This window comes from Megalops cyprinoides, chromosome 7 (genome assembly GCF_013368585.1).
Source record: "Megalops cyprinoides isolate fMegCyp1 chromosome 7, fMegCyp1.pri, whole genome shotgun sequence".
NCBI classification, from domain to species: Eukaryota; Metazoa; Chordata; class Actinopteri; order Elopiformes; family Megalopidae; genus Megalops; species Megalops cyprinoides.
In genome coordinates, this window is record NC_050589.1 from 13,938,586 (window position 1) to 13,964,173 (window position 25,588).

At 38.6% G+C, this 25,588-nt stretch overlaps 1 protein-coding gene and 1 non-coding gene across 2 annotated transcripts in view; one reads left to right on the plus strand and one right to left on the minus strand.

Annotated features, from left to right (window-relative positions):
* cfap20dc (CFAP20 domain containing) overlaps nt 1–25,588 on the plus strand; it is a 45,389-nt gene that overhangs the window by 4,024 nt on the left and 15,777 nt on the right. The window contains exons 5-13 of the mRNA XM_036532785.1: nt 5,422–5,536; nt 7,337–7,502; nt 8,030–8,039; nt 13,652–13,769; nt 15,464–15,632; nt 16,257–16,370; nt 16,809–16,934; nt 20,933–21,255; nt 24,556–24,975. Of these exons, the coding sequence (XP_036388678.1) occupies nt 5,422–5,536; nt 7,337–7,502; nt 8,030–8,039; nt 13,652–13,769; nt 15,464–15,632; nt 16,257–16,370; nt 16,809–16,934; nt 20,933–21,255; nt 24,556–24,975 (1,561 nt within the window). The remainder of the gene's footprint in view (nt 1–5,421; nt 5,537–7,336; nt 7,503–8,029; nt 8,040–13,651; nt 13,770–15,463; nt 15,633–16,256; nt 16,371–16,808; nt 16,935–20,932; nt 21,256–24,555; nt 24,976–25,588) is intronic.
* On the minus strand, nt 19,280–19,361 carry trnas-aga. Its single transcript has one exon. It is a non-coding gene; the product is annotated as a tRNA-Ser (tRNA).

The following is a 25,588-nucleotide window of genomic DNA, read 5'->3' on the forward strand; positions in this document are numbered from 1 at the left end:
GAGGATTGCCCTTGTGAATAGCCACTGTGATGCTGCAAGACAGTGGGACACAGCCTTTTGCAGAGTCCCATGTCCTCCCACCTGCCGCTGCAGGTTGAGTGGCCCTCCTCCCTACTGTTTTTTGGAGTGCACTGTCTGCCTTGCGTTCCACTGTCCCTCCAGCAAGACAACGGTCTTTTGAAATGTCCGTCAGAGAACAAAACTGTGCTCTCCTGTGTGGCAAGCAAGGATGCTCGCCCCCACGCTAGCATAGTTTGCTACACTGCATTGTTGTCCGCAGAATGATATCGAGACAGCTTAATACTGGCACACGTCTTCTCTTTCCTCTGGCCATTCCTTCAAGCAGTCTTGCTTCTACCAGTCAGGATGGGCGAGTGGTCTAAGGCCTCCCCTGGAGGCGTGGGTTTGAATCCCACTTCTGACATTTCTTCAATGCTGCTCAGTTCACTAGCTTTCCAGACTTTCTTGCAGAGAAAAACCTTCACAGAGCTGCCTGACAACTCTGTAACAAGTATACTGTAGGTAGCTGTGGCCAAGTGGTTAAGGTGATGGACTAGAAATCCATTACTGACTACAAAGTCAACTTTTTCCAGTATCCCCTTGGCCTCCAAAACCGCCCCAGAATGTACGCAAGTTACAGTTCCCCCTTTCACAATGCAGTCTGCAGCTTTGAGATCCCCATGACCCAGCAAGCATGACCATTGAGGGGTCCTTCCACTGCAACGTACCTTTCAAGAGGTAGAGGAAAATGTTAGTTTGGTCTGTACATTCAGTAGAAAAGGCATCCAGTTAGGCTAATATCACAACTGGCATATTCAGCTTACTCAAACATGGTGACCAAACAGGTGCTACCCCTAAGGTGTCTTCAAGTTCTTTCATTGAATTCATTCCTCCTCTCTCCTTCTCTCTGTTTTGAAAAAGATATTCTTTGATTTATACAAAATTGTATCTGTGTTTCTCTCACTCCAGACATGGCCCTGTGAAATTGAGATGAAAGAGCATAATGTCTTTGTCTCATTAGCTGTGGCAAACAGGCATCATCAGCTCGTGGAGAGCCATAGGCTTCCGTTAGGTGTGGTGGCACGCATCTGTAATCCAAGCCTCTGGGAGGCTGAGGCTGCTGATCTGCTTGAGCTTAAGGGTTCAATAAGGCGGTGTGCTATGTTTGTGTAACAGTCAGCATCGACTTGGTGGCCAGAGGGGAGCCAGCAATCACCAGGTTGCCTGATGAAGGGTGAGACAACCCAGGTTGGTGATGGAGCAGGTGAACGCCCCCGTGTTTGACCGGTTCAAAGATGAACAGACACTGCAGCGTTGCCTGAACAAGACAGTGGGACAGCCTTTCGCAGAGTCCCATTTCCTCCTGGCTGCCACTGTAGGTTGAGTGAGCATGTATTTATATAATTTATTGATGCATTTATTGTCTACGTTTATTTATAAATGAGCCAGCTGTTGTCCTCCATAACCGTAACCCTGTTCAAAACCATAAGTAATCCTTACAGATAACAATAGCCTTGACATATTTCACATGTAGACTAATTATAAAGACAATGATGATAGATTGTAACATAGCATAAAAGGATTCTTCCCTTGGAGTGCTTGTTAGTGTGTTGGATTGTTGAATTGCCTTCCAGCCTTAGACTTTAGGGACTGGGGAAAGCATTAAAGACAGTAATCAAGAAAAATTCTAACAGGAGATAGGAGAAATTGGCTGCTCAGTATTAATGGCCCACATCAGAGGCCTTTCTGCTTTGACCCCATGGCAGCCTCAATCCAAGGTTCTTTATCAGATATCCCTGTTCCTGTCAGTGCTAAGCCGTCTATTCCACATTAATTTGTTCGGGTTCATACACAGTAGAGATGTGTTGATAGTCTGTATCTAGCTAAAAAATCCCTCATTTCCAAGAATGCCAATTTTACTAGAGAAGCCACATATTTCTCTTAAAAGAAACACAAAGTTAAGCTTACTGTCAGAAATCATCCCTCATTTAATGCTGGTAAATTAATTTTGGATGTGCATGCAATACTTTGAGTTTCCTCCCATTATACTTCATTACTGTGCAATCAGTGCATTTCATAGGATCAGACAGGTTTAATTTAAAGACACAACTGATAGGAAAATGACATTTATTGCATTATATTGAATGCATATTCAGTGACTCCTTCTCATGGATGTGAATTTAGACTGTCTCAAAACGTCCAATATTGAGGTTTCCTTTGCCCTAGACAAACATCAGATACTGATGATTGGACGTTTACACCAGGTTTGGCTAATCACATACACATCATTATTTTATACTGTGTATTCTGTATTCTTTTGATTTCTGTGATTGAGCAGACAATTTTCAAAGATTCAGCAGTTATTGATTAACTTTAATTTGTTATGTACCAGGCAACAAAATATCAAATAATGCATGAAGTTACCATATTTTGCTGTGGTTTTATTAAATTGTGTCAACTCAAACAGTCCATTTTTAAAGCGGTCTGTTTCATTTAAACACAAAGACCCTTTCTGGAAGAGTGAGATCTGCAAGGGTATGCATAATTCTTTTGGTGGTGTAGCTTCTCACAAGCAGATAATCCATTGTGTTGAAAAAAGTAATTTCCAGATTATGATGTGCAGGTGGATGATCCTTTTCAAAGCTCTACATTTTAGTCATAAAGAGGATTGTGTTGTATTTTTCCACTAGTTTCTATGGCAACACATCTCCTTTGACAAGTTACAGATTGTGTTTTCTGGAAGTAAGTATGAGGCAGGTTTTTTACAATAAAGGATGCTTTATGCCTTCCTCATGTCATGTACAGCAAATATGTATATTTTAGATTTCATCTAAAAAAATTTTTGAAAATGATGAGCCAGCAAATGGAATAGCAACCCCAGCGCAATAAGATTACAGGCACATGCCATGAGAGCTTTGTTATTTCACAGACAGTATACTAATCCATTGAATTGCACTGGTAAAATGCTGCCAGTGCAATTGAAGAGATTTGGGGAGATTTTAAATCTTCAGCACATAATCTATAGCCTGTCTTGATGGAATAAAGAGTTAATTCATACATACATATATATATACATACCTGTACATGTAACATTTTGTGTCATTTGTGTCTTCGTGCCACTGTGGCAGACACTGCTCTCTTCTTCAAGGTCAAGGAGAAACAAATAAATAAAATGCTGGATTTTTTATGTCCTACTCATCTGCGTGTAATCATGCAAAGCTCATTATCCAACATCTGCTGCGAATATAACGATTAATTACAGGCATTGATAATGCTATATACTTGGGTGGTAATTAACCATAACGGCAATGATTGTGTGCCTTGATAAAAGCAGCTGTTAAGCCCTCTGATTTCCATGTTTTTATTCCATCTATAATTTAGTGTATCAAAAGTGCATGAAATGTTTCAATTATAGCTTTTTATTCTCATGGGTTTCAGTCCTTTTCTACAGTGTGATAGATTTGATTGTTGTTGTGAGCCATGTAGAATCTGTCATCAACTGTCAGCAACAGTCTATGAAATGAGAAAGGGGACTGCTGAAGAAACACAGTGAAAATAAAGCTTATGACTGTGTTTGCATTAATCAGTTACAGATGTACACTTTGTTTCACCTGGTTGTATCAATGCAGGCTTCATTTCTCTGTATTGCAAAAGGGTTGAAGATGGCAGGGCTGCAACCGTAACAGCCATTACGCATTAGTCTTTCTCTTTGGAGATATGAGTTCTGTAGGCAGGTGGGCCTGATGACAGTATTGTTCTTCTTCATAATTGCTGCTAGACTCTCAAGCACCGTGACCTCAGGCATCTGCAGTTTTAATCATCTCTGACAGTGCCAGAGGTAACTGGGAAGCCTGTGACACATCAGGATTATGCCTTAAACACCCTGTGATAGCCGCCTTGTTTTTTCCACTTAATTTGCCTTTGCATTCTTTGTGCGAATAACATGTTAACGAAACAGGGAGCTCTTATAGGATGCTGTGACATATGGGGGTTACATGAGGTGACATTGACTGCGTGAAGATACGCATTTGCATGTCATCACAGCAGGTGGTGGACAGAACAGAAGAAACATGCCTGTATTATATCTTTGGTTAACCTATAAGATTATGAATGAATACTGAAGCAACGAGGACTGAGCTAGTTAAAGAATGGAATTTCAGAAGTGGCTATCGCCCTCTCGCTGGCTGTAAACGTAGATGCTGAGAATCAAATGTTCATATGTTCATGATTACAACACCTGGTGATTACTGACAATACGGATGTAGCTGGTTTTCACTTTGACTAACTTTCTCTTTACACATGCTTTCGGTACTTTTCCTCCGGTGTGTGTGATTCATCCTTAGCAACTGCAAAATTCATCATGAAAGAAGTTTGTCTGAGGTCTGAGAAGGAGCTGCATTGTCATTAAACTGTCAGCATTATGTGGAAGATAAGAAGAAAGTCTATGTTAAGCTGTTTATGTAAATGTTGCAACCATAAATCCTGACTGCCTAAGGGACCCAGGAGTTCATTTGAGGTAAACTAAATGTATTGATATAATTTAAGGTGTTATTGAAAGGCATCGGAGGAAAAAAATTTTTTTTTTTGAATTGCTATATTATTCCACTGTTTGCTTTAGTGTAATTAAGAATGGAAATGCACCACTGACATTTCAGTGTGTTTGAAGTTCATTATGTTGTTGGCCAGTTGGCAGTGCATCAAATAGTGTGTTGTCCTGTGATTTCCAATGATATTATTCACAGTTGGCTTGGCCTTGTCTTGAGTTGTGAAATCATCATTTCATAGTGCCGAAAACCTTGTCTTCTGCATGCCCAGTTTACCATTTGAAAAGCAATCCATAAAGCTTGCCTTCAGAAATCTTATTTGGACTCTTGGACTTGGATGTTTTAAGCCATCCCAAGCATTGGACTCAGAGTCTGTTCCATGGGAAAAGAAACAAATCTTTATTTAAACAGAGCCAAGACGATTGTATTATGTAGATGCTGAAGAGTTGTAGGGCATGAAAATGACATTATGTACACATACATACGCATAGTTACACATTCATACTGTAGTGAGTTTAGACAATGCATGCACCTTTACTAACGACAGTTGCAGAATCATTTTATTCATGAGTAGCAGTATTGAAGGAGTTTGAGAGGTTCTGTGCAGAGTTGATTATTTGACCCTCTGGCCTTTGCCTTCACATAGATTGAATTCTTTCTGTGGGAACAGACCAATTCGGTGTGGATGATGAAAATAAATTAGCATGTGAAGCAATTTCAGTCTGGCTGCTGGCTTCCATCTTTATGTTGTGGGGGTAATTTTCATTACTATTCATTGTCATTTATTGGGGAGAAAGCCTATATCAATAGTCCTAAAATTCAGTTAATTGCATGTATTCTGTTTCAGTTTTTCATTTTTTCATTCATTTGTTACCAGGATAACAGATTCAGGAAATCTCAAGAGAAGGTTATATCTATCAACTGTTCATAAGGAATTGTCAGCGACCCCTTTACATGCCAAAATACCCCTCTCAAGTTTCAGGCTTAACATTGTGAGTATACATTTTTGAGTATATTCTTATATGAGTAGCATTTCTGTTATTTATTGTATCTGTGTTGCCTATGCTTTTCAAAAGCTCATTTTTTGCCATAGCATGCTTAAAATAAACTGTAAAATTATTAGGTTAAGGATGTATATTAACCCTGTGGCTAATTTGAAGACAAATTTATTCTAGCCCCAGTGGAAAACTGGTAGAAGTATTGCTGAATAACAACAAAAATCTGTCAACCAAGGGAAGTTAAGAATGTTGACAAAAAGAAATTGAATGAAGTTAAAAGATTCCTGGGCCTGAGGGTGAGGGAACCTGGAACTTGGCTGCCAACTTGGCTGGAACTTCTGAAGCAAGGAACTGGCAGTTCCCCTCTGCCAGGGTCTGTGATAACAAAAGAATCGCTGTTCAGGGGAGAGCTGAGAACATGCATGGGTTGTGTCTGTGTGGCCATTCCATATCCAGGTTGCTAAAGCCAGAGGAATGCATTTCTGTGGAGGAAATTCCTATACAGATATGAAATATATTGTAATATACTGAGAAATATGTTGTTCAGCCCAAAAATATATTGCAAATACATTTTAAATAATAAAAAAAATTAACACAAAGCAGAAACATATTACAACATACCAAAATGGTTAACATATATTTTAAATGTATTGATATAGCTAAAAAATATATTTGCAAAAATATGTTCTCTATATTATTTTTTTTGTATGGGAACCAACAGCCCTGTGTTGCCTGGCTAGCCCCTTCCAACCTCACATAAGGACTATAACTAAGAATACAGGTAACTGTTGAAATAAAGGAGTCAAGGAGTTTTCACTTTCCACCATAGCTGCGCCTAGTCGATAATTTCTGTCCCTCAGACCTCCATGCCAATATCATCTTAGTCACTGTTTCTCTTGAAACATCAACAGGTTTAGCAGTCTTTATCACTGAAGCTCCTGACAAACATACCTCAACAAATACCCCTCTCTCACAGTCACTGAGATGTCCTCGTCTAATGGTGGTAGCCAAAATAATGGGCAACTGTGCCTACCTAGCATTTTTATCCATGCGCCTAATGATGATGGGGTGCTAATTGCGTAATTAATTCAGGAATCACACCTATGCAGAAGCATCTGCTTTCAATATGCTTTGTACCCCTCATTTACTTGAAGTGTTTCTTTTATTTTGGCAGTTACATGTATGTTATGTCTCATGAAATCACAAAATTAAAGTGTCAGTAAAAGTACATTTAATAATATTTTATTTATTCCATAATTACAGTTGTTTTTGGTATGCATGACCACGGAGTCCAAATGCATTTAATACTACAGGGAGATTGAAGATTTTCAGTAATGAAAAACAAAAAGGAAGATGCTTGCTACCACAGGACTCAACTAAGACAACTCAGAGGGAAATGCTTAGCTATTTGAATTTACTTAATCTAATCATGCAGTTTAATATCCTCTTAAATATCACCTACCTAGAATTTACTTACAGGTACTTAGGTAGCAATTGGACAATTGCTAACATTTTTAGGTTGCTGGCTGCATGCCAATACTCCTTAAAAATCTGTTTCACAGCATTATTAAGTTTCTTGTTTGTACTTGTTTGTGAATATATCACAGTCAGTTCTCGGGTGAAACAATCCCCTTGGTAGCAATTCAAACACTTTTTAAGTGGGTATCTGTGTGTTTTCAGTGGGGGTATGGACGCTATTTATGAAGCATAGCTTAAACAAATATGGTTTTCATGTTCCAGAAGAACACTGTTTAACTGTTCTTCCCCCTCCCCCCTCCCCCCTCTGATTTGCAGTGGTGTAACATGTGCATTGACCTTGTGTCATTCACTGGTGAGATATTCAAAGGAGCTGCATTCTTATCCTTGGATAGAATCATAGTTTGTGCCAGCTGCAGGCTCAGAAGAATCTTCACCATGAAGCTCCAGCCACCAGACACCATCAGTGAAAGCGGTATGTTCAGTGAGCAAAACCATGATTGCTGCTGGCAGGAAACAGTCAGGTTTTAATGTACTTATTTTTAGCATAACTGTATTTGGGTGACTTACTCATCTTTTCTGATGAAAAAACAAAGTGAGCACATTCTCATGTACTCATAATATGATTCATTGTTTAGTCTTCCCTATTGTAAATCTATGCTCAGGTTTTTTCTTCGTCTTTTTAAGAACTCACAAGTCACGTCCTGAGCATATAATTGGACATTTTTCATATTCTGTGAATTGTAAAAATGGCTTATTTAAGAAGAAGCTAATGTATAATAAGTATATAATACTTAGTAAGTATAATAACCCTCTACAATTTCTGTCAAGTATACTATTTTCCTTGGTGGCATGAATTCGCTGTAATATTGTTAATCATAGGGGTATTTTACTGCCTCAGACTCTACCTTTAAAATACCTTTAAAATGTCTATATCATCTCATATTGTGCATTAGTATTACCAAAATGATCAATAGAGTACTATACCAACAGTTGTTGGCTGGAGTTTAGCCAATAGAGGGTGTGAACTTAACATTCATTGAGAAAATAAATAGGTATAGCTGAAACCATAGAGAAACCATAATTTACCACCCCCTCATCATAAGAGAGAGTGATACTGAGAAAGGCAGACATTTCTTATTTTAAACATCAAACATTCACTTTATTCAGCTGAATGTACTGTTTGTAATGAATTTTTCCAAGGGTATGGCCACATACTTACCAGACACCTTTATTGAGAAAACATATTTTACGATAGAAAATTACATATGGGGCCTTCATATACTTTAAGTAAAAAACTTTTTGAAATGGTCTTTTCTTCCTTAGATCTATACATCTGTGGCAATGGTCTCAGGGAAGTCATTCCAAGGACGTTCCAGTTTCCGGCAGATGTACAGCACATCACACAGGTGGTGAATATGAACAAACTGCGACTGGCAGAACTGAAGCTCAGCGGCTCTTTATCTGAATTGGGTGCGTAAAATAACAGGCTTTTTTCCTTCTTCGTGTCCTATTTTGTTAATGCTCCTCAGGCAAGTATTCATGCTGCTTACTGGCCCTGACAAGCCTCTCTGTGTGGATTTCCTCAGTGTACATGAATGTCGCTGAGGCCTCTGGTTGTTAACTTGTCTTTTATGTGGATCCCTTTTTTTTTTTAACAAATTAGGTGTTTATCATAGGGTTTCTGTTGGATCAAAGTCCAGTACCACAGCTTTGTGTAGAATGACCATGAGTATGATGGTGAAATCAAATTGCAACTACCTCATGTGGCGTCCAACACACAGCTCAGAAGGAAAAAGAAAGAGGAAGTATCTTACCAGGCATTTCTGTTTTAAATATGATACAATGAAGTTTAAATTTCTTATTTGTGTGAACTTAAAATAATAATGTTCATCTCACACATTTGTCGATGAAAAGAGTGTATATTAAAGTGTATTGAATTTTCCTGGCTATGTTTAATGTTTGAACTACTTCAAAGCTTGTAGGAAATAGTCCTAACAGACTGTGCAAAAATGTGTCATTCAGAGAGCTTTACTTATGTTAACAGCCTTCTGTTTGTAGCGATGGAGAGATTTTTGCTTTGAAACCCAAGTGCCCCTGGATCAGAGACACATACCTGGAGACTGCAATTACCTCTCCTTATGACAAAAATAAACGGTCCAGCGGTTCATTATAATTCCTAGTTCCACTTCACTGGCATTTTTTATCTCTGCATATTTATCCACTCTGACGGCTGTCTCATTCATGTTGATTTATTCAGTCATGCCCATAGAAATAAGATGAGAGAATTTTCATGTAAATGAGCTCTCATAATTGGTCCCTGTGTTATTAGCATAACCAGTCTAATAATGATTAAAGAGGACTGATATTAAACTAGGCCTTAAATCTAATAATATAAAGAGGCAGTTACAAATTGCCATTATTGCGATACATCTGGACATTGTGTACATTTTATTAATTAGCGCTGTGAACACATGACCCTATGAATCATTCCATCTCAGTCTTCATTTCAACAAAGGCATGTCTGCCTTTTTTTAGTATCATCCAATTATTATTTGAAAATAAGCATGTTGTGTGTGCTGAAGTATCTCAACCAACTGATGTCATTAGAGCTTTGGGTTTTTATAAGTAGTCTGTCTCAACATTTTGCGAGACTCATTGTAGTATGTAGAGGTTTTTTGGATTTTGATTTAACTCATATGTTATGCTTTATGCTCATAAAGTGAGTGGTACAAAGTTGTATGCTGTGAATACCTGATTATGAAAAGTGTTTCTGGACAATTTACTAATTCCAGAAAAATATTGCCACTGTCCCACCATTTTTGGATGGGACTTTTGGTTGCAGTGCTGACTCATTCATCTTACAGATCTTTGAAGAAGGGTGGGCATAAATCATGAAATACTGCTTTGTTCAGCCAGAAATGCTGGCTACGCTCTGTCAGCCCAGTACCATCTAAACAGGGCCTAAGGATTCATTCTTGCCTCATCCTTACTGTCTGCGAATTGAGGTCTCTGCCGCCTATGTCATTTCCATAGAGAGTAAGTTGTGATGTTTTGCTGTCCAGATGTCTAGTTAGCTAATCTTGTTGGTTGCTTCCTGGCACAGTGGTCTGAGACACTTTCCAACTGTTCTAATCGTGTTAGCTATTTCACAGTATTGTGCCCTGTCTGGAGCTGGCTACCATGTAAATCACAGAGAATGTTGTTATCCAACAGACAACTAAATCATCATGCTGAATGCAGGGGTGCATAATATGGGTGATTTGTTCTTATGGAACACCATATGAAAGGGGGCATTAGTTGCAGGTATGTATGTACATGCACGCATGCATGCACAATCAATCAAGTAAGTGTCATTAGAAATGATAACATTGTCTGAGGGTATTTCGCCAATAAACAAACACAGTTAAAAGAGAGGAAGTAGAAAGAAATACTAAGTGAGCTCTTTTCACCAAGACAGATCAGACCATAATCCTCATTAAAACCTATAGGACATAAAGTAGTTTAAGTAAAAATCCAATATGCTCTTCCAAAAAAGCTTGTTTAATTAATCACTTCCCTGGATAGATAGTATTGTCTCAATTAATCACAGAGTTTTAGGTAGTGTGTGACAACAAAATTTGATCAAATGTGGTAAAGGTAGAAAAACCACCAAGGCCATTAATAAGTAATATTACCAACTAGAAACACATAGTCCTTATTTACTTGCACAAATTGTATTACAGTTTTTAGTTTAAAGTCCATTGTTGAGACTATATTTGTATCAATTGTATGAAAGGCAAGTTTTTCAAACTATTAGGATCCAAATTAGGTGTCTTTAGGAGGGGCTAGATAGCATCTGGTTAAAGAGATTTTGGAACATATCCCAATGAGAAAGACAGGTTGATAAAGTTCAGTATCAGCTCATCAGTCACAGAGATTTACAAGCTTTGTAGGTATTGGATATACCATACAAGCTGATGGTTTAGAAGATGTCATTAATTTAGAGACTTGGGTTAATGATGCGAGAGCAAAACAGTCAAGGGTGCTTGTGGTTCTTGGTGAGATACTAGTGATAGATGGTTCCAAACAAGATAAAGGGACTGTTGCTAAGTAATGGATATTACTTCTGATATTGTATGTTTGGTTGAAAAAATTAATGGATACATTACTGCTACATCATGGAGGAACAATGAAGTGTGAAGGTGGCTGGCTATTTGACAGTTTATTCACAGTGTAAAAGAGAAATGTAGGATTAGTATTTCTATTTCAAAAGAAAAAAAGAGAATTGAGAGTATAGAACTGCGGAGAGTGTGTGCTTGCAGGTCATTATGCGGGAAAACAACAACAATGCTTTCATTAATGCTCTGTTGGACAAAAATCACAAACTCACCGAGGTCAGTTACAACTGGTCTGTCTTGGTTTGATTGTTTTAATTTGAATCCTGATGTGACCATGCCACCGTGCAAAAAAGTAATTCTCTTCAAATAAAATGGTCAGAAAAACTAAGTATAAAAATACTGGTCTGACTTACATGAAGGAATTTAGGAGCTGTAGGGAAGTTTTCTTTGTAATAGGGTTAGGGTTAGAGTTAGGGTTGCTTGTTAAGATATACTTGGAAACTTGGATTCATTTTGGCATTAGCAATTTCAATGGCACATATTTTTGCTGAGATTTTAGTTTAACTGCTTTGTATATGCAGGTAATGTATCATTTTTGTACAGTGGAAGTGTTTTTGTAGAGATAACGAAAACATGAGCAAGAATTATAAGGGCAGCCTTTATACAGCTGTTGCATTACAATTGTAGTGAATATTCTTGGAACATCTTTCCAATAAAGCTGGTTTAATGATTAATATGTTATACAGACATTGAATAAAGAAAGCTGACTATTTTTAGGCTGTTGGAGAAAATTACACATTCTGTGATGGACTTACATTTTTACAGCTGGATATTTATGCAAGCGGTGTCCCAGCGGCTCTAATCATGAGAGTACATTCCATCCTGTAATGTAATGGAGATGTTAGCTCTCTGGGCTTGATAGCTACACACATAATCTGTCCTGTGGAAGGACATCTGCTGAGCAAATACAAATTGGAAAAGCTTGTGTCAACACAGATGGCGATGGTGCAGTAGTGTCACTATTCCCAGGTGTGCAGCTGACAGCAGGTCAAGCAGGAGACCAGACCATGGTTTCACATTGCAGGTGGCTTGTCCCTGTGTGTCCCCGTCCATGCTCCACTGCACCCTTCACACTCAGCCATCACCCATGCAATTCCTCCATATATATTGCATGTTTCCAAAACCCTTACTTTGACACATATGTCTAGAGCAACCATAGTACGCCATCAAGTAGGCTAGCGCATGGCCTTAGTTTTGCTCACTTGAAAGGTTACAAGGTGGAAGAATTGATTAACTGCACGCTTGCAGCCTTGAAGCTTTGAAACATTGCACACTTTAAGCTGAGGAAAGTTGAATGTGCCAAACTTTGTACATGTTTTGCATATTCAATCTGAATGAAGAGTTGTTTTTATGTATATGAATATAAATGTGATTCACCAGACACTGTAGGATTCAGGTGTTTCTTGACTTTATGACAGTTTTCAAGGTCATTGCTGTTTATATCCATTAGTGAATGTATAAAAACAAACTCTTCCCCCAATACAGCTAATGAAATAGGTATGCTCAGTAAAGTTTGGGCAATAAATAAACTGTCCACTCTAAGAGAAGAAGGGTCCTTCAGTGCTAGCGTTGGTGGCCATTGCCTAATGAGGTCTGGCTCTAAAAGTGAACTTTGATGCCAAGCCAGCATTACGCACCACATCTTGCCTGTGGTCAGAACAACATTCTTTTCATTCGTAGCTGGAGAAAGATGGCTCTGCTGCTGACTGTATATGGTTAGGCATGAAAATCTTATACCTCAGACCTGTAGGGAGAGTTAGCAAAAGAGAGCTGTGGGAAGTTGGGAAGCCCCAAAACACAGAGGGTGCTGGAGTGAATGAGTTTGGTGCTGCTGTACACGTAGGCAGGCAGATGGATCTTTTTTCCCAGCTTAACTGTCAATGTTCCATATAATACTTGTAAATGTAGCCTGCTTACTTTTCATCATGACCAGATCAAGAAATCCTAAATTATGGTGTGCAGTTCTCAACAGCCTCTCTTATAACTCTTCAGAGCTGCAATTTAATTATGAGTACAGCGACGGATAACATGTCACCGTGGCAGTAAATTATTTTCTCTTCTCCACATTGCCAGTGGGAGGCCATTAGCAATATTACAAAATCATGGTCATGGTCAAAATTGTTGTTGTGCTGTATTAGGATTATCTTTAGATCATTTTAAAATACAGATATAAATGGAAGACATTTGTAGTTTGCAAAATTGATTTATATTGATTACATTATGTTAAATTTATCTTTTTATTTGAAGCTTTTCTGGGGAACACTGACATTCACACTCACACACATAACATTACAATAATACAAATAATAACACTGATATTCTGATGACCATTGAAACTCTGCAACTTTTTGAGGTTCTCTGTGCTCACTGAGATTATGTGCTCACATAATTCCCTCTTTCATTTAGATTGATGAATGTATTTAATTTCATCTGTCCCCCCTTTATCCTTAACAGGGCAGTCAAGCAATTGCAGTTCAAACAGCGTGCGAGGAGCCAAGATCCAGGATGTGTGTCACATTGCTTTTGGCTCAAAAGTCCCAGGACCTCCACCACCCACAGGGAGGAAGACTAGTGCATCTGGTGGTCGAGAGGTGAGGATGAGGCTGGTTCTCCTGGATAAGAAGCTGTGATCTCACAAAATCATCACCTACTCAATCACATGTTCATGCGTTTGCTCATTCTGATTAACATTATGTGTCTAATGATGCACTTATGGGTTGTTTTGGATAAGTCACAAAGCAGACAGTCTTCTGGACCAGCTGTGTTTCTGTAACGTTAAGACTGCAGAGATGTATCTTTTCCTTGAATTGGAATGTCCCTCTAATACTCTGATACCAGTTAAAATGTGGCATGACTAAACTGTTCAGGAGGCATAAGAAACTTTTGACATGTAAGACCATGATCAGGTAGTGCTACTAGATGTCCCAGGTTTATAAAGTGCACACATAATACAGTTTTGTCATAGTTCTGCTAAAATTTGGCTTGGTTATAGTCATTTTCACCCTACTCCGAGTTTTGTGCACATGCAAAAGTTGCTCCCAATTCAGGTGAGTTATAATGAGTTAAGATTATTGTCACAGCCAGTCCTAACAGTTTTTTCAAATTTGCACAGGGTCAAACCCTGACGAGTGAATAGTCTTGGACAATTAACAGTACAATTTAATCAAGTGGTAGCTCTGTGGAGTGTGGAACAAAATTCTAAACAAACCTTTGTCCTTGGTTGAAAAGCTATCTAGTTATGTAAATAAAAATGAATAAGGGAAAGAAGCATAGCAAGCCAGCTGACTAATGTGGGGATTGAGAAGAGAATTTATTTAGATGGCTAGCAAATGTCTCCTTGAAAAGACAAATGTAGAAATTACTATAGTAATACATTCTTGGTTGGCAATCTAGACTGCAAACTCAGACACACATTTAACTTGCTAACTGGATGGTTGTGATACTTACACTTGTACCTAGAATAAATGTTGCACCTGTTACATAGATGTCAAGCTAATATATGCAGCATTTAACTTTTCTGACTAATAATAATACCACCCCTTTTTCTTTTTACACTTACCAGAAATGAGTTTACAGGGAGTTTAACATTTATTGTACCAGCAATATTCTGTGTGTGTTAACCAACAAAACTTTGATTTTACATTCACTAGTTGTACAATTCGTAAGATACAGTATGATAAATATCTGTAGTCCTTCAACTCCTGCTTCCTGCCGTTACTGTATGAGTTGTATTGATTTGCTGTCTACACACACTGATATAATGTTGATTTTTGCTCATTAGATTATTTGTATGAGGGCAGTGCTCTTTCTTGCATTCCTATGTTTTTTAAAGAAAATTCTTAATATATCCAGTGGTTATTGACAGCTTACTGTTCTCACACAGAGATTGTAACTGGAAAAGCTCAATCATATTGTAATAGTTTAAATGAAAATGTCTTAATCAAGCTTCCAATGCTGAAATTATACAAACTATTCTTTTGGCAAGACACACACTTCACCAGTACACTAGTTCTGTTTTAATAAATTCCTTAGTTCTGTGTCTCCTAGTGGTCCCATCCTCCCACTCTATTAATCTCATGTTGATATGGATCTGATAATGTGAGAGGATGATGTCTGTTTGAGCAGATTAAGGTGAAACTTCAATAGTGCCTCTTGCTGTGTTCAACATTTTTAGTTTTGTCAAACTGTCTAACTCTGCTGTCTTAAAGGCTCTGTAGCACTGATCAATGATGTGTCTGTGGAACAAGGACACCCTTGCACAATGGTGGGACTCTGTATTTTTCAGGTGTTTGTTTCTGGTGCTAAAGCAAGCCAGACTTGTGGCCTAGTGAGGCAGAACAGCGGAGATTGGACAGAGAAGCAAAGCTATTGCCGTGAGACGAACCCCATTGCTGGACTCAGTTGCATTCCTCAACAGTGTGAGGACAGTGGACAAGCATTTCAGGGGCTCACAGGTAAGGATAATGGCTCATACATGAACTCTCTTGTGCCATAACGTGCACCATATTACAGCACATACCATGACACCTAGAACCAAGAAACTTAAAAATTAAGGTGGAAATGAAGTCAATGGCATTATATCTTGACATAGAGACATTACATGTACATGCTTCTCAATATATTGTCTTTATTTTAAGGATATAAATATTGACTAAAATGGAAGCCAAAAAATAGAAAACCTCCACCCATTCCAGATGTTAAAACATAACTTAATGTTATTGTGTGTTAATGTTAATGTTGTGTTAAAAGTAAAAAGTTGAGTTAATTACAAAAATAACTCCTAACAAATTACATGGGTGAATATTTCAGTTAACTTTGTAATTAGGAGTAGGCTGCTGTGTTGAGAAAGCCCATAATTTAAGAGGGATGGGTTCATCAGATCTCTCTTGGATAGAAAACCATTCTAGAGTAGGAAAGAACTGTGAAATGAAGTGGGGATTTCTCCACTGAAAAATCAGTTTATCGCTATTCAGTATGTACATGCCCACTAAACATGGTAAGCTAAAGAACACAGTAAACTGGAGACTTCATCGAAGGTACCCCTTAAGTGTTAAGTCTGTTGAAATACATTTACACAGGGCGCCCTTGGAGCCTGCAGCCACACCCCCCACCAGGCAAATCATCTGTGGAGAGAGCAGGAGTGAGGAAGCCTCGAGCCTATAGTGCAGGGAGAGAAAAGCCAGCCCAGACAGGTGAAGGGTGGGGTCTTCAGGGATTTGTGTGTGCTAAGAAAACAAACTCATCAAGGGCCACATCAGGTGCTTGGCTTATCTTTGTGCTTGTTACTGCAGATTTTACTAAACGTCTTATACACAGTGCACATAGATGTGCATGGGTAATTAAGGTTTTTAATTTTTTTTTCTGCTATGTACATTTAAATGTATATGTACATTTTTTGCAAAGGAAAGAAATAAGTCATGTGGCTCTTAAACAGCAAGATACCTGCAAGGATGGGCTTGAATAACTCTTTTTATAGTGCAGATATAGACATATTATGTAATCAAACTGCTATATTGATATAAAAGTCCTCTGTTGGCACGGAGTGATATTTTAGTACATTATACTCTTGGGTTTGTGTGGAATTTGGGTTTAATTGTTGTACTCCACTTTTTTGTGATACGTGCTGCCAGCTGCTGTACAGAGCTGCAATGGAAATGAAACCAGATTCTCTGAGAGCCCAGCCCGTCCTTACTGCAGGACCACGAACAGTGCAGGACCTCTGGGCCCCAGTGCAATAGTGGAAAATCCAACAGCAGGTCAGAAATACTTCCAAACATATAGTGGCTCGTTGAGCGCTGCTGTTATTATGCTGTCAGCTTTACACTCCCATTGTGAGGCATATCCTTTGTTACATGTGGAATTTTCATAAAGGGAGAACAAAAGAGTGATTGTACTACTAGATTACCCAAACCCTGACAGAACAACTCAGCTACCCTACAGCAAGAATGACCCCCCCCCAGGTCAACAGCAATTTAAGGATGGTACACTCCCACCCTGCTGTAAGCTAGCCATGCATTATCACTAATGGGATATAAAGTAAAAGTCAAAGGGACATCTCTCGGGATTCCACTGTAGTCTTCACTGCAGACAATTAAGAAAAGTTGATTACATAGTAATGGTGTTTTAAAGTGAAGTGAATGTTCATTCATGCTTTTGCCGAGGCTGGTGCCGAAGATCGCTAGCCACAGCTGAACTGTTTTAATTAGTCATATGGTTGAAAACAAAAGACAGGACAGATTGCTGGCTAAGGCACTGGGCACCTGCACCTGAGGTATTTGGGTTCTAGTTCCAGGTGGGACACTTGTTGCCCCTCAATACAATCTGGCGTATTTCTATTCTAAAAAGAAGTACTGAATAGATACTAGAAAAATAATTCTAAGCATTTTAAGCTGTCCTGGTTGTGTCTGCAAAGGCAAAAAATAGCGTTGTGTGATGCAGTTTACTACAGTGGGTATTGTGTCAAGAATTTTAAGAGTACCCCTGAACAATTTAGGGAAGGAGGGAGACATACCAAGTGAGAGAGCAAAATAAACCCATCAATTTTTATTTATTTTTTCATGTAGACTTTTATTAGGTCGGTTGCTGCTTTGATTTGTTGTCTTTCTTTTTCCAATAAACCCCAGTTCCCTGTGGCTCTCCTGTATTCATTATTCTATGCAGAAATAATATTCCTTGCTACCTGATAAAAAAATGATAACAGTCTCCTACATTATTGATTTTGTGGGACTGTTGAGACTTTTACGATGCAAAGACGAATGGAAAAAATAATAATGTAACATTAACTACAGGGGTTTCCAAGAATACATTGAAGAAATCCCTGAATTAACTCTCTCTCGCTCACAGTGGAAACTTGCATACTATGTACTACGCTTATCAAGTATGCTTGGCCATCTAGTATGTTCACACCAGATAGTATGGGTAGGTAGTATTGTTGACAATACACAGATGTCATGCTACAGTTGCTGCCAAAAGGAATGCGCATTGGCTATACACTGTCCATGAAGTATTTCGCATTTCCTATCCTAAAATGCATTGCAAAATAAAATTGGAGAGGGAGTTGAAAAAAAAAATGAAAAAAATAATGGTGGAAAATTGTGCGTAGTCAGTATGCAAGCAGCTATATAGCAAATAACCGTTTAACAAATAGCACATTTGTTATTGGTATTACACTAACATTGATCATTTGACATACTGTCATGTAAATTAACATGCCGGTTGTAGTATTATGAGAGCAAAATACTGAACCTAGCTCGTTAGCCTCTGCTTAGCTAACCTCAGACTTTTTTCATTTAGAATTCTAACAGAGAAGTATGTATACAATTGATGCATACTGTGTACTTGTGTACTTATTGATGTGTTCTAAAAGATGTACTAAACAGTTCATACTATTCAGCCTCTTTGTATACACTATGATAGCATGTGTTTTGGGACGCAACCACTGTCTCCTTCAGTGGTGAATATTATGTCAAGAGGGCCTCGCCATGTCTCTGATATTTTTGCAATGTTACTCGACAGTAGTGTAGTGACTGAGGACTCATTCACATTAAAAAAGAACCTTAGGTAAGTGTCACAGATGTAGTTGTGTGATCTTAGCAATTTGATTTTTGAGCATAGAGATTGCATTTTGGCTGCAACTGATTCTTGGGTTAAAGCCAGTCAAAGACTCAAACACCCACCGTCACCCTCTAGCCTCACCCCAATCTGGTATAACCCTGACCTCACAACTGACAGTAAACCATTCATATTTCCAATCTGGGGTGGGGGAGAGACCTGCAGGAGGGGGTGGCTCACCTGGGGACAGAAGGGAAACAATTGTAACCTTTGTCTTCAAAAATATCTGTAGTATTAAGTAGTTTGTTACAGCATGAGAATAAATGTCCAATGGGGTTGTGTGGACCAATAAATCGCCCTGTGTGGCCTGAGGATTATCAAGGCAGTAGGTGCACAACCGTGAAAGTGCATCTGAGTAATGTCACAGCCAGAGATTATAAGTCACTCATTTAGGTCTGCAAATGTGTCACTGTTAACTATCTGCATAAGTTGCTGTTGCAGTGTTTTCTAAATGTCATTTAAGATGACTACATATGGCAAAAACTTATGTTGTAGTCGGCAGGACTCGAACCTGCGCGGGGAAACCCCAATGGATTTCTAGTCCATCGCCTTAACCACTCGGCCACGACTACCCATGCCCCTCCTGAAGTGGTCAAGCAGCTCTGTGAACCTTTTTCTTTGCAAGCAAGTCTGAAAAGCTACTGAGCTGAGTAGCATTAAAGAGCTGTTGGAAGTGGGATTTGAAACCACACCTCCAGGGGAGAACTACAACCTAAACAGAGTACCTTAGACCACTCAGCCATCCTAACTGGCAGGTTCATGCATGGGTGCTTGAGTCAATGCATATAGGGAGGAGAAGACCTATACTAGTCTGAAATTGTTTCAATATCATGCTATATGCCTTTTCTGCAGAAAGTACAGAGCAAGGTAACATTCTGCCCTCCGACCTCTTGAAGGGTATGTTGCATTGGAAGGACCCATCAATGGTCACACTTGCTGGGTTGTGGGGATATAAAAGCTGCAGACTGCATCGTGAAAGGGGGAACTGTAACTTGCATATGTCCTGGGTGGTATTCGGGGCCAAAGGGACACTGGCAAAAACTGACTTTGTAGTTGGCAGGATTCAAACCTGCACAGGGAAACCCTTAGCCACTCAGCCACAACTACCCATGCCTGTTTCTCAATGGTTGGGCAGCTCTATGAACGTTTTTCTTTGTAAGCAAGTCTGAAAAGCTACAGCATTGGTAAAAAAAGCAATGAGAAGTGGGTTTCAAATCCATACCTTGAGGGGAAACTCTCACCTATTACTCCAGGATGATGTTGCATTGAAAACCTTGTCTCATAGTGCCCTTTTGTGTTTTTTGTTGTAATACCAGTTTTGATTGTTTGAGACTTCTGCATTTCTGGCTTTAACCATTAAAATAATCATCTAAAAATGCCATGCAAGGCAATAAAGAGCTGCATACAATTTACAGTTTGCAGTCTTTCCCTCAGCTACACTGTTTTCTAGCACTATGCCAAGCCTAGTCTTGAACACCTCAAGGTTCTGTTTCCACTATGAATCTTGCTTCAGGAACAATGTTAGGTCACCTTTTACTACTATATAACAATCTTCAGTTGTTAAGTTCACTTCACTCTGCCACCCACATTTAAAAAGTTGTCCTCATTTACCACCACTTGTCTTCTGAACAGATTATTACTGGACAACACATTTTTGAGCAATAATATCAATATACGCCAAAGAAAAAATGGTACCCTGTGCATCCATAGAAAAGAAGAGATGTTTGGTTGATGTCTTCCCTATCCCTGAAGAATTTGTCTGAAGATACAGTACAGTTATGTCTTCTCACATGGGTAGTTTTAATGATCAACGGAAAGGGAAAAAGTCTTTTCTCTGTGGTTGATTCTGCTATCTGCATCCCTGTCCATTCATTTGAAAGCGTACTTTTAAGCAATCTGAAATCCTTCAAGATCCATTAATAGTCTTAAAATACTCACAAGTCAAACATGTCAGAGGTTTTGAATTTGTTTCCCAAAGCAAAATGTAAAATAAATAGCATTGTAAGGCATCAATACGGGCTGGAAAGATAAGGTATGTTTTAGATGAGTGTTGCATTGCTGTTATCTAGTGTATATAGTGGTAAAAGAGACAGCTTTTTATAGTAATGGGCTGCAGTTTATAACCTTTTTTATTTTGTTTCAGACAAGGGGTCTTCCCATAGCAGTGTGAAAGACATCAGTGGTTTGGATTCTCCCAAACAAGCTCAAGAAAATCTTTTGAGACTCGTGGAGTCACCATCCCCAATCAACATGTGTGACCATGAGGAGGGTGAAGGCCCGGAGCCTCAGCTCAGTCTGGAGGATGTGTTCACCTTCTCTTCCCGCCCACACTCTGCAAGGCGCGGACAAGGACACCCTAACCCCATGGAAGGCTCCACGTCGTCCCCTGGCATGTGGGGTGAGGGGGATGGGGCATGCAGGGGTGCCAGGATGGAAGACGATTTCTATGGCAGTGAAAGTGAGGAGGTATGTGTCCTGGTTCCCCAAACTGACCTTTGTATTCACACACATGGAAAGCAGCAAAAACCCAGTTTACTGCCCACTAGCTACAGGTCAATCTTCTGTTTATATATCTGTCTATACATCTATCTTAACAAGCTTAAATGTATGGCTTGTATGTTTAAGGTGAATGGCAAGGCAGCAACATCACACTTACATACTGAAGATCGAGATGTTCTTTGATCATGTCGTGCAACTGTATATTGTTTGTATAGTGCTAATGCTTGCATTTCAAAGGTCATACAATGTCTGCACAAAAATGAAGCTTTCACCCAAAATGTCCTTTAGTAAATTCAGCGGAGTACTTTATGCCCCACATTCGTAAAATCCCCTCCTGGTTTGAGCACACTTGCTCCATCTGCCCTCATGTGAAGAATTGCATATGTGTCACAATACAAAGGAGCAGGTGCTGCTATCGAAGACAAACAGTTTATATTCATTACAGCTAGTTTTGTAATACAACATACAGTGCCTTGCCAAAGTATTCAGACCCTTGACGAATTTTCACATTTTAGTATCAAATTTCCACACATTAATGTAGGTGGTAGAGCCACCTTTTGCTGCAGTAACAGCTTTAAATATTTTGGGGTATCTACCAGCTGTGCACACTATTAGGGAGCGATTTTACCTATTTTTGGCAGATTTGCTCCAGGTTAAGGTTCCGAGTTAAGGGAACCAATACCGGCTCATAAGCCCTTCATCCTTATGTAATAACACCAGTCTGACCACTCTCTGAATGCATCATTACTTATTTAAACTATCACACTGCTTATGGTGGGAGTGCTATCACATTGAATTAAACACATTCTGCAATGTCCAGACTTTTTATGACTCTAAAATGAGCTAATGCATTATGGTAAAACCTTATTTCATTACTTCCTTATAGAACAATTCTGCTGTGGAGCAACAATTTGTTGGTATGTTGTTTGATTTGGACAAATATAAAAGTGAGTAAATGAGTCATTTACAGATTGGAAAATGTCTGTTGCGTGTCTGCAATACACCTGTTCAGCCACAAGAATAGTTCATACAGATGGTTTGCATAGAGGTTCACACGTTCTTATGTCAAGTTTAATGTTTATAAATCAGAATGTTGGCATAGATTTCTGTGTATGCGCAATTCATGATAAAGTTTTACGATGATGCTTTGTAAATAAGGTCCCAGGAGTGACCCACTTTCAACCACACCTATCTACACCTGACTGTATAAAGTCTTGCAATTGGATGTAATAAAGCTTGGTATGGATCATTAGGCTTTTTTGACCAATTTCCACATAGGTAATGGAAGAAAAAAACATAATGGTAGAATAACCAGACAGGAGAGAGATTTGTTTAATTTAGTGCTGTTGTTTGAAAATATGTGTTGAAAAATGCCCATGTGGGCTTACCTTTCCAACCTGTCTAACTTAGAAGGGAGTTCATAATGAGTCCATGGAGTGACAAGGTATGAAAACTGATTTGAATAGAAAAAATACATCCACACTACATCACCCTGACATGGTCTTATTAAAATGCCAAAATGCTAACTGTAGAACGTAAAAAAAACACAGTTCTAGCCTTAGCCAACAGAATATTTTGAGGTAAGTCTCTTTCAGCACATTTAAATGCTGTGACCTTTTGTTCAAGGTGTCTAAAGTGGAATCTATTCCTGGAAGAGACTGCTGCCAAGAGATTGCACTGGTTCTTCTTGCTCATTGATCTCTTGAACCTGAGCAAGGTCATAGCCATTGACATTTCACTAGCTGTTTTGGAATACCCATGGCTACAGAACTGTGATGAAAAATGCATTCATGGTTTAAAATGAGGAAATACAGAAAAGCATAAAATGAATTGTGGGATTGAGGGTGACTAGGCAGTGACAAATATGCCTGATCAGCAGTTTGCATTCATTAGTACCTGAACAGAGCTGTCTGCTTTAAAGACATAACTTATGAGGCTAATAATGAGCATCTCTACTTACAAGGTACTGTCATAAACAACCAAGATGGTGTTTGATTAGATACCTCGCTGTCTGATTTAATTTCAAGTTGTTTTTGACATAATTCCACTCCAGAGTTGCCTGTCATATCTCACTTCGTTAAAAATGTGTTAGTGAACTCATACATGTTTAATCTGTTACAAGTGTGCATTTTTTCATATTAAATTGCTGGTTTCAAAGTATTGCATCAGCTCCTTATATGCCCCTTTTTTGGTTTTCCTGACATTGCCATGACAGACAATTCAAAAACATATCTTTGTAAAACAACACCTGTGATGTGCACTTTCAAAATGAAAATGTGAAATTTCATCTTTTTAACTTACAGACAAGTGACTTTTGGTTGTGCCATTTCTGAGTTTCTTGAATTTTAATTTGAATAGATTTAACCTCTTGAGAATGCATTATTGAAAATGTAAGAAAATTAATAATTTGTATTTTACTCTTTTTGGGTCAAGAAAATGAAAACCTTGTCAGCTTACATGTAAAGATGCATGTAAAACATACATACATTTGACAATAACTGTTTAAGAGTTAATATTTTTAATTCATATCTTGTTTAAAGTTAATATTTTGCTTTTAAAATCATGAAACATGTACAGCTATGAAAGATTGGAAATAAAAACAACCATATAGACAGAAAGGCATACATACACATATAGAATAAGTGTTCACAGTTTACCTCAGATTTCAATACTTTAAAAAGTTAGTTTTCTTTTCTTTGTTGATGTACACAGTTTTGTACTGGTGCAAATTATTTCAAAACTTTTAGTCTCATGTTAATTAAATGAATCCATGAATGCAAACTTTAGCAACTAATTGAAGCCATAATCTACCTAACCGTTAGTGTTGTTGCAAGGATAGTGAAGATGGGATTCAAATCTTCATATGAAAGTAGCAATCAATTTGCTTCATGTTAGTAGTGAACAATCTGAAGATTTTTGAAGTGAGCTTTTTAAAATAAGACCGTATTATTCATGCCATGCATTTAAGAATTACCGTTTTTCTTATATACATATGCATTTCTGATGCTGCCATTATTACTACACTGCTGAGTGGGCACTTATGTACAGTTTATTTCTTTAAAGGAGAATCGACTGAAGCAATTAAATATCCAAGCAATTAAATATACAACAATAGTATCCCATTTGAGATTTAAACTTAACACATTCTGACCCAGACAATAAATAGTCAACATAGATAAAGACATTTTCAACAACTGATAGTGAATGTTTGAAATTGGTAAAATGATTTATGTAACTGACGTGTCTGCTTTCTGCACTTTCTGCCAGGATGAATCTCACTCAGCAGCTGTCGTTCAAAGACCCTGTGTGCAGTGTAGCCCAGGTGTCCCAACCTCAACGAGCCCAAAATCCAGGACCCAGACCCCAGATGGAGAGGATGTCCCCAATGCAGAGTACTTGTCCTGCAGTCCAGATTCTGGGTCTGCCGCAGAACCTCTGGAATCGAACAGTGCGTCGACAGCGACAGTGTCCCAAGGTGATTCCTCAGACTCAAGAAAAACGGAAGTGGATTATGCAAGCATAGTCCCAGTCCGCAGCCTTTCCCCCAGCAGAAACAGGCTGGGGTACAGCCTGGACCTCCCCACAAGTGCGACGCCTTGCCAAGATAACTGCATCAGAGCCTCGCTGAGCAGGAAGTCACTAAAGGAAATACCCATAGGGGACTCCAGGCTGGATGTGGAACACACTGTAAGTTCATTTGTTATAGTAATACTTCTACAATCAAGCAAAATCAATTAACAACAACAAGCAACAAAAATGTTATGCAGCAAAAAATCATTTCCTTATTATTTTATTAAATGAAGGAATACAAACTTAATGGCTATTATTGTGTGCTTTTTTCAAGGGTACATATACACTTTCCAATCCTCAGATTGATAAGCAAATATGTTTTCACTGGAAATTTTTTGAATAAATCTACATTGATAATCAGCACAATGAATAAGACATAAGACACAAGGTTTTTGATTATATAACATTGACTTTGTAGCTTTCTTGACCCAAAATTTAATTGGATTCCTTACCCATGGCAGCTTCAAGGTGAGTGAAAGTTGAAAAAGACATGAAATTCACATGAGCAGCATAACTCTCAACTTGGCCTATGCACTGACAATGCTTTCCAACAGAATTCAAGTATTTGATATTTATTTTACATGCAGTGTTGTGATGTATTTTGGATTCTGTGTTCTAGGGCCTGTTGTATTGTAGTATACTTGGCTTCTGTCAGATTGCAAAAGTAAATTTATGGTAGAGCTCGAATAATGATATGCTCACACTCAATGCTCTGGGAGCATTGTTAGTC